This window comes from Rhynchophorus ferrugineus, unplaced genomic scaffold (genome assembly GCF_030347505.1).
Source record: "Rhynchophorus ferrugineus isolate W39M unplaced genomic scaffold, kcgeb_rfMv2 rfM7, whole genome shotgun sequence".
Lineage (NCBI taxonomy): Eukaryota > Metazoa > Arthropoda > Insecta > Coleoptera > Curculionidae > Rhynchophorus > Rhynchophorus ferrugineus.
This window is the reverse complement of record NW_027472586.1, coordinates 36,363,039-36,378,959: the sequence shown is the minus strand read 5'-3', so window position 1 is coordinate 36,378,959 and position 15,921 is coordinate 36,363,039. Positions and strand designations below refer to the sequence as shown.

The following is a 15,921-nucleotide window of genomic DNA, read 5'->3' as shown; positions in this document are numbered from 1 at the left end:
ATTTAAAAATCACTTACCTAATAAAAATATTAGTGATACAACTAGCCCTTTCGCTAGAAGGAAAAAGGCCATTGGAGTTGTTCTTCAGTCATTTTATATATTATTAATTTTCAAATTTTGTTTTATAGATAAAGTTTAAAGAATATAAATGTAAAGTTGTTCAGTTCAGAAACTTCTAATTATATCAAATCGTTATCTTATCTAACGCATATTTTATTTTTAAGTGTTACATAAACAAGTAATACGTGGAATTCATATCATACTTCAGTATTTAACAACGGCTGAACGATATAGATATTGAAACAGCAAAAAACAAACATCTGACACAATTTTGGTCTTGAGACTTCGAGGTCATTCATATCTGAATTATTGACCTTTGGACTAAAGTTATTGACTAATCAACAGCCCCAACAGGCATGATGACTATAATAAAGAATCATAAAAATATTGATTTTATATTTATACTGAAATAACAATATAAGAGATACAGATTCTAAGAAAATATATATTTTTAAATTACAAGTGTGGTTGCTAAAATTTTAACAAAAGTAAAAGCCTAAACTTAAACTTTCGCCATATTTAAGTTAAACACAAATCAGAACGATTACGAAATATTAAGATCACATAACGTTTTCTAATCATTTGTAATAAGAACTTTTTAGCGCCCTTCGGATTTATTTGGGCTATTTATCTTAAGAAAGATAAATGAAAAGAATATACTAGGACTGATCAAGACAAATTATCTAAATTTTTCCAGAATCGATTCGTCGATGGTGACTGTGCTGTGTGACTGTAACTGAAATGATAATAATAAAAGAATATTGAAATTTGTATAAAACTAAAGAAAGTGAGTATTCTAGATACACTAATCATGAAATTTGGTAGTATATACCAAAATATTAATTTTACTCAGTTAATATAACAACAATACAAAATAGTTTAGATTCTTGAATTTTAGAGTTCGATGGAATAAAAAAGTTAATTCAGTATTAAAGCAAATTACGTTGTAATATTTCGATAAATAAAATCCATACATTGTAATTTTTTATATATTATTTAAATTATTTTTTTTAATTGTAAGCTTTAACAATTACAATACTTCATCAAGTACAAAACAAACTCACAAACACTCATAAAGTAGTTTTTCGGGAAAATAATATTATTAATGAAAAATTATTACTGGTGAGCATTTTCTACGTGAAATTTATGTTTGTAAATGGCCAAGTATAACACGCTAAGTTTTCAACCAAAGTTGTGTTTTGTTAAAGTGTTTCTGAAGTCTCCATGTTGCTATCATTGGGTCATCGTGGGATGCTAAGATTGTCGTGTTCTCTGGATATGTTACCACAATAGCAATTTTTGTAGTCTGTAGATCAACAGTATACAGGGCACACAATACGGGATAAAACTCCTAGACATGTTCTATATAATACAAAATGTTAATCTTATTTATTAGCAAATTGCTTATCTATTAAATAATATTTTAATACATACGTCCTGACTATGTACGTTTGCACAGTATATCATACCTTGTTCATTAAATATATACATTCTGCATATACATAAACATTTCGAGATATATTCAAGAATACAGCCGAGCTATATTTTTCAGGCTTTAGGTTTATTTTATTTGATTTAACAGTCCACATAACTATCTGTGGCGGTCCCAAGTCCAATTATAAAACGAGGATGATGATCACATTTTCACAATGATCATAACTAGGACTAGTGTCCTAGTTATATCAGACATGATATTTGTGGACCTTAACATCTTTGCAAAACGTATAACAAATGGTACCTCATACGATGCAGCCGATGCGTCAATATTGAGGTTGAGTAATCACGGTGCTGAAGAAAAATAGACCACTGACCAAAGAACACATAGTACTGCATCCGGGGTAACCGATGTGCCAACAAGAGGCAACCAGGGTGCTGGTTCGAGATGGGCTACTAGTCAGAAACTATATAAAATCATTTATTTATTTTTTTAGTTTCTGTCGTCGATAAGATAGTTTCACATGGGAGCGTGAAAAATATGAAAATATCTTTGTGGTATATAACACCGTATAGCACCAACTGACATTGTGAAAACCCAGGGGCATTGTTTGCAAGGGGCTTCAGCGATTTTGGATTATATTTTGATTAACTTTCAGATTCTTTCGACGCTTAACGATGTAATAGATGCAATGCAAGGACCTGATTATAGACCTGGCCACTGTCTCCTCCGTATAATAATTCAGTTACTATTCTAATAAACAAAATGTAAAAAAGCATGCAATCAATCGACGATTAGACTTGCGAATCCAAATAAAAAAGAAGTTTCAAATCAAGACGATATATAAATCCAAGGCACTAGAAGAGGGTTTAGGGTGCTAACAAAGCCGACCAGCTCGATATGAAACACATCAATGGAGAGAGTTCTTCATGCAGCTCTACAATCATGATCCGCAACAGCATTAGGAATTCTACCAGTATTTGATTTTCCAAAAACTTCTAAAAGTCGCTAATTTTATTTTCTTTATGTGTAACAAATAGATAAAAACACTACAATAAATGTGTTATTTTAGTCGATTAAAATTTTGATTTACATTTGACATCATTTCGATATATAAATGTATTTACTATGTGGTAATATTAAGGATACGATGTAACACATATTTTTTGTTTGCACTTCACACGGCACTTCAGTTTTTTATCTTAAGTATTTATATCATTTCGTAATTTGAGCACTTCATTTTCTGGTTTAGTTATAAAGATTTTTAAAATAAATAAATTTTTTTCTAAAAAAAATTCCTGTAAGAATTATTAAACTCCTACAGCCATCTGGGTACAAGTGTAAAATTATTTACCATATATATTATTCTCCAAGATGTCATCCACTGCTCTTCAACATAGTAGTGGATGCAACAATGCGAAAAGTTTTTAAAAACTTACATGGCATTCTATATTAATATATTTTATACTTAATTTTATTTAATATTCTACCACATATCATGGCTAATGTGTCCTTCCATTATCAATGCCATAAAAGTGCCATCATCAAATCATATACCTCAGCATCAGGTATTTGAGATACCAATTACAAGTTACATTTTTAAGAAGTAATTAAACTACAGATATTACAAGTATATTTATTATAATTAATTCATATACTACCTAACCCTGATAGTGTCGTGGTTTTTATTTCTATCGGGCGGCGAATATGTTGATTCATTAGCAGTGATAGTAGGTTTTCTATCTTCTTGTTTAACTAATTATCTGCTCTTTGAATTGTCAGTCTCCTTTGGCAATAAATCTATTACCCAACGTGTTAATGAAAATTTGAAATATTAGGCCTTGTTCTGTTCAGGTGGACTATGTATAGTGGACGTCGTTATTGCTCCATGAACTTCTATAGTTAGATTGGTCGCTTGTCCTGAGTCTTTGTTAAATGTTTTTCTTTCATAATGCGGTATGTCTTCGCGTATGATTATACGTACGCTTCAATGTGATTATTATCTGAGAGAATTGTATGATGTAGTTTATATTTTGGGTAGACTCTATAGTACCAACTGTCGTTGTTGATCATCATTCACAAATATCATACGAAGAAATATTCGGATTAATAATTTTTACACACTGACATTTTTACAATTTAAATAATTTTATTTTAGAAATAGAGAACCACAAGACCTGGTAAACATATATTAATGCGTAGTTTATCTTGTGTACTTTTTCTGATAAAAAATCATATGACACAAATATTTTTATTGTACGAATCATCATCTCAAAAATTTTTATAAAATGTCAAATATTTGATTTGGAAGTAAAATATTTTTTTCTTTTTTCATATTCTTCAATTCGCTTTGAAAATTTTAAACACTAGTCAATGATATACTCTTTAAAAGTTTGGAAACTATTTTTTTAGTTTTATTTCTTTTTTAGTTGACATTAAAAATACTGCAATAAAACTTTAAATAAACACGTTGGCATTGGAGTTTATTATGTTTACGATCGTGCTTATAACAGTAAACAACAAAATTACTAGTTTCTTATGAATTGTCTCTTATTTTGAATAAAAACTGGCACACGTATTTTATGACCACAAAGATTACTGCACCGCAAATTGTTGATTTTTTAGAAATAGCGATTGTAGATGTAATACGAAATAGTAAATGTTTTTATATTGAATTATATTACGCAGTGTATTTCATCTACATTTATATTGCAAATTTTCTCGGACAATACCAATAGCCACTTCGTCGAATTGTCGTCGAATTAAACCTCCTCGTGTACGCACCAACAGATATTGAAGTATTGTCAGGTTTGATAGCGATATTATGAAAGTCAGATGGCATCCAATCCAATGCAATATTAGTCTGTTAGGGATGCAGAAAAAATATAGATATATCGTTATATCGGATTTTAAAGGTTCCTAAATTTAAAATATCAATACTTCTACTTCTCAATATTTTGTGTTCATTTTTTCGTTTATAGACTGTTCTAAAGTTTAGATAGGTGTATTAAATCAATAAAGTTGTTTGTTAAAGTAATTAATAACCCAAAATCTCAACAATAAGCCCGGCCATTTTAATAGAATTGACAGAAAACTGAAAAAATCTATCAGAAAATATTTCAGTAAATTCCTTTTGAATACATTAATTCCTGAATACGTTTATTGGCTGAAATTTAGTTTTTCAACAAGAGAATGACAGATAGGCAACATTAGAAGAGATTTATTAAAGGGTTGTTGAAGAGTACGCAGTTGCAGCTCGAACTGGAAGTTCTGCTCCACCAGTCCTACCCACTAGAGTAGTACCATTTGATCATTACTTGTTCATATCTGTGTAGCATGGCTTGGAAGACACGTTGTTGTTTCGAGATGCTGAGAAAGACGAAAATGTATCGATAAGTGGATCGCTACCAAACCTACATTGTTCTTTCAAAATAGTATGTTTCTAAAAAGATGGGAAAAGATTCTTCGAACAACTTATTTTTGAGATGTGTTTAATTTTTCTGTCGTCCTATCATGTATTGTAACAGATTAGGCAAGTTTAATTTATATAAATCTCTTTTCCAATCTTTAATACAGATGATTAATTAATGTTTGGTATCAAATGATTATATAAAACATAATATAATTTATAATATTTTTTTAACTAGGGTGGATGTTAAATTACGTACGTGTGCGGGTAAAATGCTTTTCTTATAAAGTCAAGTATAATGAACAAAAAGAATAATTAAATATATTCATAAAGTAAATAAAGCATATAGATTCTATGAATATACTATATGTCGCGACGGAATTTCCAACGAATGTTTAGTGGCCTAAATGGTAATGTCAGATGAATGTTTTGATAAATTGAATACATAAAATTTTAGAGGTTATGTTGGGACATATCCATGGTTTTTCTTGGTTTATACAGCCATGAACGAGAATAAAAACAAAAGTTAGTATATTAGAGCATTACTAATGTCATGTAATGTTAATTATATTCACGTATATTTGAAGGAAAATGCGACTTCGAAACGGACGAAGCAAATTTCAGCGATAGCAATGCGAGTGACTGTGACGATTTTTCTTATACTGAAGATATATCCGAGAGCGAGCCGGAATTAGAGTGTGAAGACTGGGATAAAGACTGCAAAATTCTTGCCGGTTTCTCTAGATTTCAATCTACAACAGGATGTAAGTATTTAATAGTACTGTCCTATAAGAAAACTAGGAGTTTTGGTGTTATTCATAGGTCATTTAATGCCTACTTGTGGTTACAGTGATGAGCCATGTAATAAAAAAAAGAAAGAACAGCCACTTTCCATTCGTCCTAAGCTGAAAAGCTCTGTTTCGGATTTCCAAAAATCTTGGTTGGGCGATACGCCAATATCTAATGAAAATTTTGATCTCATCACAGACCCATTTAAAGTATCTGTAACAAAAGAAATGGTAGAAGATGCCACATTTTTAGATAAACTAAGATGGGAATTGTATAATGTTAATTTAAATGTTCGCAATATGGATTTATATGAGTTTTTTCAATCAAAAGACTTGAAGTATCTCAACTTGCCAGAGGTCACTAGATTTTATGATTTCTTGAAGAGTGATGTGATGAATTGGGTAATGTAAAGCTAATACATGTTATATAAATGTTACATAATAAGTTTTGCAGGTTAGTTCCATAACAGGGTACCATTTCAGTCACATATCAGCTACATTCAGTCTTTATAGCAATACGGATTATCTTTTAGTGCATGACGACCAAAGGGATGACAGAAAAGTAGCTTTTATATTATATCTGACTGATGATTTCGGGTGGAACGAAATTGACGGAGGTCGGCTCCTATTATTAAGAAAAGACAAACGAGGGCAGCCCCATGAAGTTGTCCAAAGTATCCTGCCAGCAAATAACCAATTCATTTTTTTCCCAGTCACTAATGATTCGTATCATCAAGTAAGGCTGATTTCAATTGTTTTAATTTATCTCACTTGAAGTTAATTTCACTTAAGGTGGAAGAAGTCAAATCTTTAACCAAATGTAGGTTATCGATAAATGGCTGGTTTCACACAAAAGATCCTCCGGTTTTCCATACACCTCCATATGAACCTTTGCCCAACAGCTTATTCAGCGACCACAGAACGCGGCCTAAAGTCGTGGATATAGAATTAGAGTCCTGGATTAACGACGAATACCTGGAACCCAAAGTTGTTAAATCCATTCAGCAGTACATTGAGGAAAATTCGGAAATATCTCTAAAACAGTTCCTAAAAGTGCAGTGTTTCACGGAAATCCTGGAACAACTACAGAGTTCAGGTAAATGTTGAATTTGTTTTTATTGGGAAGATTAAAAAATAGGGAGAAATTGGTTTGATTACATTATTCTTCATTTTCTACAAGGTTTTCTCATCAATTTGTCTGTTATGAGTTGTTGTTACTAATGTAATGTGTACACGGGAGGCCATTTTGACAATAAAAGACACCAAGATTATTTGTTGTTTGCGTCAGGTTGGACAAATGGAATTGCAGTTTAAATCGGTTGCGGTTTTTATTCAATTTTAAGATTATCCTTAAAGTCTGAATCTATTAATCATAATTAAATACAGTATTTTTGTAAAGTGTGTTTAGAGGTTTTAGAGTGTGTCCTAGGGCCTGGAACTCATTAAGTTTTACCATTTTTTAATTGTAGTAGTACAGTGGATCAAAGTGGGACCGCCCAACAGGATTGCGTACGATATAATACTGGACCAGCAACTACCGCACATAGTGGAGAGATTCTTGAATTTGTTCCGGTCCACAGCCATCTTCGAACTGTTGCAGAGGTACACCGATCTGGACCTTACGACCGATAAGGCAACAGTAAAATTTGAATTGCAGAGATGGACCCCGGGAAGTTATGCGGTACGTATCATACCACATTCATTTCTTAACTTTTGAAGAAGAGGATCTGAAAATATAAAACAAATGTAGAAACAAGAATAATTACTAAATACAAGGTCACTAAATTCCCAAGAGTCACACTACCGATTGACATAAATTGCCTTATAGCAACAATATTAACATCATTCAATAAACAACTGTCTGACCTAATTAAGAAAACAACACATGTTAGGCAACATTCAATCTTATTCATATTCATATAAATTTTTTAATATATTTTTCGTAGAACGATATGTCTTTGTTCTAATCACTTCACTTCTCTGCAAAATTTGATGTCTATAACCAGTTAATGGTTACTAAGAGCCAGATCTGGACTATAAAGTGAGTTACAAAACAATTTCTTCAAGTTGACCATTGCTTTCATTGATTTATGATACGGTCTTTTATCTTGTTGAAATTTAACTTTAATTTCTATATTTATTCTCTTACTCGATCCAATAGTGTCATATCTATATGGTCCCAAAATATGGAGTGTATAACATTGGCAGCTGACATTTGAGTTTGAAATCACTTCTTTCAAGCACTCGGCTGTCCATTTTTCTGATTCAGACATATTGTAATGTATCCATGTTTCATCCATTATCATATTTCAACTTTATTTAGCGATCTAAAACGAATTGAAGTGTGGTTTTTAATCAACTACTTTGAAACACAGCTTTCTCATCAATAAATGTTCAATGCTTCAACTACTTTGCATATCTCAAGTAACTTAAGTTTACAATGGAGCAAAATGATTTCATTAACTTTTTTAATACTCCCTAAAATTGCCGCATCCTAGCATTGAGCGTCATTTGTTTCTGCACTCCCACGTTTAAAATCAGTTTACCATCTCTTAGTCCTGAAAACCCTAACTGTCATCTGACCAGTATTTTTTTTCATAATCAATACACGAATTTTTTTTAACAGATTCAATTAAGCCTAAAACCATCGTAACTTTTAATATTACTGAAAACAGATGCATAAAAAAATATGCAGATAAAAATTATCACAATCAATTCAAAATTATTATGATCACTAAGAAACAAATTGTCTGCATTCTATCACTTTCAAACAAAATATTTTTCACAGCTACTCACCGATTACGATTGGAAAGAGAGAAATGAGCTGGACCTTATACTTTATTTGGGATGCAATGAACCGTCAGATGTCATAGGAGCGCGTACCCAATATATCACGATGGAAGACGAGGTGCAAAACGCGTTGATTACCATTGAGCCGGAAGACAACAGTTTGAACATCGTATATAGAGATTCGGCAAGGTTTACGAAATATTTCAGCTCGCAGAGCAAATGTCAATGTTTTTATACATTAATTTGTTCGTATTCGGAATAAAAACTAGTTTAGTGTCGTAAGATTGTTTCTTTATCTAGAAGCCATACATAAAGTAGTGTCGAATATGCTGTGGTTGTTAAAACTTTTATGCGCAAATTTTCTTGATATTAATTCAAAATAATTCCGGGTTTCTCAAGCAAATTCACAGAGCATCAGTCAAATGAATTACTTAATGTGATAAAATTACAATTAATTAATGAATTTCAGTAAAAATGAATGTTTCAAGGATTATTAACAATGAAAAAAAAATGTAAACATAATAATAATAATGAAAAGATATAAAATAGAGAGATACCTTGGCTATGCCACTGGTTCCATCATATCCAGTACCTCAAACTTGGAAGAGTAGAATAATTAAGAAAAAAGAACAATACATTATTCCTTTGTCAAAAAGGCTGATATATATTTTTTATTGTATATTTTAGTTGAAAAATATGATAAACTAAAGAATCAAATTATTGATTTAATGATATAATGGGAAAATAAAAGAATTGAATATGACATTTAAACATTTTAAAAATATTTATTTACTTGATAAACACAATAGCTATAAACTTAATAGTTTTCACAATTTTCTTTGACGTAATTTCAAATTATTGATATTTCCATGATTATTTTATACATATTTAATGTATCGATACTGAAAGGTCACACTGAGAAGTATATTTGCAACATGCAATAACCGAATGAAAAAAACATCAGTGAGCGTTAATATGATTGATAGTTAAGTGGAGCCAAATTGGCAAACCATCCGTGGCTTTTACGATTGGGTGTAGCAAATGGTGCCGTTTCACCGTTTTTCTAATAAAAATATAATGTCTTAGTTAAATCTCGTTTAAGTCGTAAGTTAAATATAACTAGTTTCTGTAAATATTAATATTTTTAAAAAATACATTAGCAATACACCATAAATATTGTTTGAAAAACTCTGTAAGCTATTGAAGGCATTGTTATACAAGAAATACTTTTTTGGATATACTTTTATACTGTATGGTTTTTCCTCGAACAAAACAATCGCAGAGATTAAGAGTGTGAACTTATAAACGTGGCATTTTAAAAGGAGTATTTTTTACTTTATAGAAAATTCAAGATCCTATGAGATAATGTTAACTTTAGTTTCGCCTAATCATTTTGCCCATAAATAGTTTTTAACAGTAGCAAGAGTAAGAGCATTTTATCATTTAAAAAACTGGTTAAGTATATTTGATTATGACAATAATAATGAATTATTTTATATATTGATGATACAAATTTGTAAACAAATGATTATGTTTACAAATTAATTGTGATATCAAAAATTTTAGGGGTTCAGTAAATTTGAAAAAGTTTCAAAATATTTTCAAATTTTGAAGTTATCTTAAGATAGAAATAAGTTTATGAAATAATCAAATAGGTCGTGACAAGGAAATATGTTTTATTGGCTAAAAAACATTACAATCGCAAATCCTCGACGCACAAAATTCGTTCATCAATTCGCCACAAGTTCTTTCAATAAACTCAACAATATCAACATGGAATAACACAGCACTAATAACTGGGGCTAGATATTGGCCAAACGTCCGTATCGCTTTCAGGATCGCCTTCTTGATCCGAGTTCGTTCTCCTTGAATTGTACGGCGTGAGATTCCCATTCCTCCCGATGTTATACAGACCTACGAGATAAAGAAAAAGTAAAAATGGTAGAAAGAAAAATACTAATTCAAAACAAAATAAATCAATTTCAGACCTAACGCGGCTGTATCGTGGTTGAATATTTAAAGTAAAATTAGAGACAGTAGTATCACCGGTAAAACAAAACAAAAATTAAGACATTACCTCTAGTAGAAGTTCCTCTGGTGAATGTCTAAAGCAAAATTAAGTTGGCAGTAACAGTAGCGTTTATTTAAAATAAAATTTAGATGCGGTACCTGTGGGCAAAGTTTAAAAAATATAACGGCAGTACCGCTTGATAAAGTTTATATAACATGTTCATCAGGTTTTATTTAAATACACTCAATAATATTGACATGGAGTAATTTGGGGCACCATTCCTGATTCCAAAATCGGGAAAACACTTTCCAGTCGAAAACCAATGCGAGTTTAATAGTTCGTAATACATTACACCTTGTTGATCCCACCCAGTTGATCTTTTCTAGGTTAACCCTCAACTTTCTGCGCTTGAGATTATTGTAGTAGATAAACTTTTCAACGCGTCACAATATTTCACAGAAAAGTATTTTTGTCTGACAGACATGAAATTGCGGTGTTGTCAATTCATGTGGTGCCCATATTTCCTCTTTTTAGATCTATCCCATTGCATGTAAAACTATGGAAACAGTGGATTCATCAACTGCTAAACTGTGTGAAAACTGTGAACTGTGAACAAAATCCCTTTGTGAGTTTAGGCTGAGTTTTCGTGCCTTAAGTCTTTGAACTTTGTTGGTCCTTCAAGCTGTTAACAGTCATTGACTTCAAAATTTCCTCTTGCAAATCGTTCAAAAAAAACTAATAATTGCAAAATGACGGAGTAGCATCACCATAAATTTCTAAGAGTGTTTGATAAAATTTATGTAGAGAAATGTTCAAATTTAACAGTTAGGTTATTTAAAAGTTGTTTGTTGATAATACTTCGCATTTACCAATAGATATCGCTGATCACAATACATGTAATCACCTAATATCTTTATCCTGAATATTATTGACGTTTATAACTTTGGTTTATGATTCTATATATACCTAATAGTACTGGGAAAACAATATTGAACATGTCACTTCTTACCATCCGTGGCTCTCTGATTGTTCGGATCCAATTTAAGGGCGGTGGTATAGCATTTGAAAGCATCTTCGTCGTTCTGCACGTTGATGTAACAATCACCCAGCAACTGGTACAGTTTGGACGAGGGTTTCTGGGTTTCCATCGCTTTTAGAATCACCTTCAGAGCCTGGTCGTACTGTTGTTCCTTCTCCAGCAGCTCCATCAACATACTCAGTGCGTTAGTACTGCCAGTCTTATCCTGCGACACGGCCTTCTCCAAAATCCGTTTGATGTTCTTGATATTGGGCATCGGGTCTTTCAACAGGCATTGGGCGTGTAACTGGATGGACAACATTACGAGGATCGAAAGGGTGGTTGATTAAAAAAATACTTACACAATATGACTGGGCATTGTAGTTAAATTCGGTACAAGCTGTCAAGGCTACCGATTCGGCTTCTCTTAAACGGTTCATGTTGATGTAACAATCCACCAGGCATCTGTAGGTGTCGAATCTGGAAAACAAGTCTGTCAGTTTTCGATAAACCACTTGTTCGATAAAATTCGTCGTTCGATTATTTTTCAATATAACGGTAGTAATTTTTGTAAATATTCGTGGTGTTTTAAAGCGTATTTTTAACATTTGCTCAAAACATCAATATTGTGTATAGTCCGTAAAGAATATAAACGAAACAAATTCACGAACAATTGTTGGAGAACACTACTCGAGGGGCATTCAAAAAGAACTTCTACAGCAGAAATCAGCAGGTAGATCTAGCAGAAGCCACTAATTTCTTCAAGAAGGATTAAAATTTTTTTGTGTATCGTTTTATAACCGAAAACCCAAACAGATGACAACAAATAAAGCCAAAAAGGCGTTTATCAAACTAAACCAAACTAAGTTATAAAAAAAACAAAACCAAATCATCATTGTAACTTCACTGGCCACCTGAAGATAAAAATTCGTGGGAAATTAATAATAATCCATCAGAAAAAAACTACAAAAAACATAGAAAATCGGTGAATCCAAACTGTTACAACACCCACCCTACTTGCCAGATTTGTCTTTCGGATTCCATAAAATCGAACGACAAAATTTATCGAACAACCTGACGGGCCTACCTGTAAGGACACATTTGGACTGCCTCGGTGGCCTGTATAGCGGCGTCATTATACTTTTCTAGCCGGGTCAGAGCATTTGCCTTCAAAAGACAAGCCTCTATGTTGCGATTACTGTCCAGAAGGGTGGCCTGCTGCGCGAAGTATACGGCCTTCTCGTACTTCTTCAAGAAATACATCAAATTTCCTGGCAATATATAATAATAAACAACTTTCGTTATACGAGCTACATTCGACAAAGTAAACGCAGGAAAAATACAAAAAAAACAAAGTAGATTTATAACGCGATGTCAAATCAAGCGAATATGGCGAGCGGTCGGAGGCCCAAATTTTCTCGTTTCCTTATCGAAACCTTAGTAAATCCCATCCCATCCATTCGTAATCAGTTGAAGGTGATTCTTTTAACATCACGATACCGTGTACGAACAAACGATTGGGCTTTGATCTAGCACAAATGATCTAGTGTTGCAATGAGCAAAATGATGACTCAACACTAAATTATACTGTTTTGGCGACAGTACGGTAGTAGCGTACGGCAGTAGCGGTTCTCTATACGAGAACCAGTCCTGGGTTTGTCAACTATACTTTATACGTGAAAATAATTTACTTCCAATTTCTACTTTGCAAAAAACATTCGCTTTATTATAAATATTTCCTTACGTTAAAAAGCTAAGGTTATCAGGTTCTTCTAATAGTGATAACAATAGATTATTTTAGTGTGCGTCGTGGATCGTCCGACGTATTTTTACCACACCAATTTCAAACTTAAAAACTTGAAGTGCTTTGCACTATTCTGCTGATCTAACAATCAAAACATAAACACATAAAATAAGAACTTAAATACGCGCAATAGTAACCACTTTCAAGTTGTTGAAATTGGAAATCAAAGACATCTTTGGTCATATTTGTTATATTATTTTTGTGCAATATTTCTTATGTTTTGGTTTAAAGGTAAAAAGAAACAAGCATTGTGCCCCAAGGTGTGAAGGTTCCAATAGGACAGTTTTCTAAAGGATCCAGAACTTATGGAAAAGGAAAATATGACCAGATAAGTTCAATATAGGAATTAACAACAGTTCAGTCCACATTAGAATATTTTTTTCAATAAAGAAAGAATCAAAGCAAACCAAATCATTCAATAAAGAAAGAATTAAACCAAATAAAATTAATACATCAATAAATAACAGAAGCGAAATAATCAATTAAAATTGTACAACTATGCTTGTCTTTTGTCGTAAATCAATTGTCTTAAAAATCCATATTGTTTTATTATGATATTTGTTTCTGTAGGCTCATTAGGCTAACAAAAAGTTTATAGATTCTTAGAACATCAGGATTCAATGTATTATTAGGAATCGGAAGAAATTAATGAGAAATACTTTGAACGGGATAAAATTAATACAGAAGAAGAACTAAGAGTATTTCCTCATATTTAAGTCTATTTTTCTCAAAACATGCTAGTCTTTGTCTACGTTGCATTGTTTTTGGCGTTAGTTCATCAACTCCCAGCTCTTATTCTTTACGCGTTTATATCCACTACTTAAAAGCTTGAGTATAATTTTTTCACTTTGCTCCACGATTTTTATCATGATCGCCAATATCATAAGTTCAAAACCGTCAAAACCAAACCCCACCGCCAAATATGAGAGTATCACTACAACTTTACACAAGTATATCATTAGTTAGAGTTAAACACCAAAAGTATCATCACAGCATGTATACATAGTAAACAAAACACAGACCAATCAAATATAACTCGCAGCAAAAAATTAATTAAAACGCCCCCCTAAAAATTAATCAATACACTCACCTAAAATAATCCAATGATCTATGGACCACATGTGTGTATCAGTCGTTGGCACCAAATTCTCCAGGGCTGACTGATATTCTCTATTTCCTGAGGTAGCCAGCAAGGTGGAGAGGAAACTCTTGCCGCTGGGTAAATTAGGGTCCAGTCTCACAGCCTTAAATACCAGAACAAAGTTTTACCTTACTATTAAATCTATCAGAAACTCACTTTTTGCAGCACTGCAATTGCTTTACTACTTTCTTGCATCAAATAGTAGCAATAACCCATATTGACCAACAGTGATGTGTTATCTTTCAAAAGCCCATAAATATCCATGCTCTTGTAGGTTTGGATGGCTGTGCAATAATCCCTGGCTTGAAACTGTGCCTGAGCTTTGATCCAGGAGCTCATCCACGTTAGGTCTGACGATACTTCTACTGTGAGAGAGTTGACTTCCACACCCTACAAATACTGTAATATTTTAGCTGAAAGACCAATAATAAGGTTAATAATCATCCATACACTGACTCCTAATTTTAGTAAGATTTCTACTGCTTCCAAAGCCAAGGGGCACTCCCTCAGTACCTCTTTAAAGCAAGTGATCGCAGATCGTTCCATGCCCACCTCCTTATATATATTACCCAGGGCCATGTAAATTTTTGGTGTCCTTTGCCTCACTGGGATGCTCTGTAATACATCTGCAGCCCCCTTTCGTTGTTTCAACGCCAAACAACATAAATGAATTTTGTACTTAATATCCACTTCACTCAAAACGTCCTTAGGATTATCGTTTATTTTGTTGCCCGTTCTCGATTTACTGATCACTTTTTTCAATTGCAGTGCCTGACGATATTGATTCTCTGCTTGAGAATATTGTTGTGTATTATACAACGAATCTGCATAATAAACTGTTATCTGGAACTTTATGGAGACCGGCAAATAGTCTGGCCTCTGCTCACCTACCGTAAAAATTAAATTGCACTAAAAATGAACCTGTTCACTATCTTCTATCGAACGTTAAAATATGCATTTAAATTCAAACTTACCGCTCTATTGATGTTTGAATACAGTTCTTGATCGTATAGTGTTTTTATATGTTTCAATAGATTCGTCATTTTTAAGTCCAAACTAATGCGAAATAAATTACAAAGTAGAAGTAATAAATTTTATTTGAAATTCTTCCCGTAAACAATAGAATTTGAAAATCGCCCCCACCACCTGTATTATTTTATGTAACCTGTATAATGTATGACGTCATACTTTGATTATTTGAATAAAATATATTCCCATATACATTAAATTGAATAAATAAAAGACTATTTTCAATTTATTTCGTGAATTACGTTGTAACGACCATAGACAAACTTTATCATATATATTATTTATGACAACCATTTCCACTGAACCATAGAGAACTTACTATATCCACTGAACCAATAATAAAGTTAGAATAATAGATTCTTTTTGTTATATGCCATACATTTGTATTTTATAGCGCTTTTGTATATTTTTTAGAGCAATTTTTTTAAAAACATTG

General features: G+C 32.3%; 2 protein-coding genes and 1 long non-coding RNA gene across 4 annotated transcripts; 1 reads left to right on the top strand and 2 right to left on the bottom strand.

Moving 5' to 3' along the window:
- Window positions 1-5,321: 5,321 nt before the first annotated feature.
- sud1 (Prolyl 3-hydroxylase sud1) lies at window positions 5,322-8,760 on the top strand. Of its 2 annotated transcripts, none has more exons than XM_076410768.1 (7): window positions 5,322-5,429; window positions 5,492-5,668; window positions 5,727-6,094; window positions 6,147-6,428; window positions 6,470-6,788; window positions 7,162-7,373; window positions 8,481-8,760. In XM_076410768.1, the coding sequence occupies exons 1-7, from the start codon at window positions 5,408-5,410 to the stop codon at window positions 8,742-8,744; spliced, it is 1,644 nt and encodes a 547-aa protein (XP_076266883.1). In that variant the 5' UTR covers window positions 5,322-5,407; the 3' UTR covers window positions 8,745-8,760. The 2 variants fall into 2 exon arrangements, with proteins under 2 accessions (XP_076266883.1, XP_076266884.1); XM_076410769.1 differs by having other exon boundaries at window positions 5,343-5,429; window positions 6,485-6,788.
- Window positions 7,290-9,354, bottom strand: LOC143200355 (uncharacterized). The gene is made up of 3 exons (XR_013006695.1): window positions 9,276-9,354; window positions 9,040-9,080; window positions 7,290-7,419 (listed from the first exon to the last, which is right to left on the bottom strand). It is a non-coding gene; the product is annotated as an uncharacterized LOC143200355 (long non-coding RNA).
- A 780-nt stretch (window positions 9,355-10,134) lies between these two features.
- APC7 (anaphase-promoting complex subunit 7) lies at window positions 10,135-15,613 on the bottom strand. Its single transcript, XM_076410766.1, has 8 exons — window positions 15,431-15,613; window positions 14,907-15,365; window positions 14,613-14,846; window positions 14,406-14,559; window positions 12,599-12,782; window positions 11,874-11,991; window positions 11,503-11,818; window positions 10,135-10,396 (listed from the first exon to the last, which is right to left on the bottom strand). Exons 1-8 carry the CDS (start codon window positions 15,497-15,499, stop codon window positions 10,272-10,274), a joined length of 1,659 nt encoding a protein of 552 aa, XP_076266881.1. The 5' UTR covers window positions 15,500-15,613; the 3' UTR covers window positions 10,135-10,271.
- Window positions 15,614-15,921: the final 308 nt, after the last annotated feature.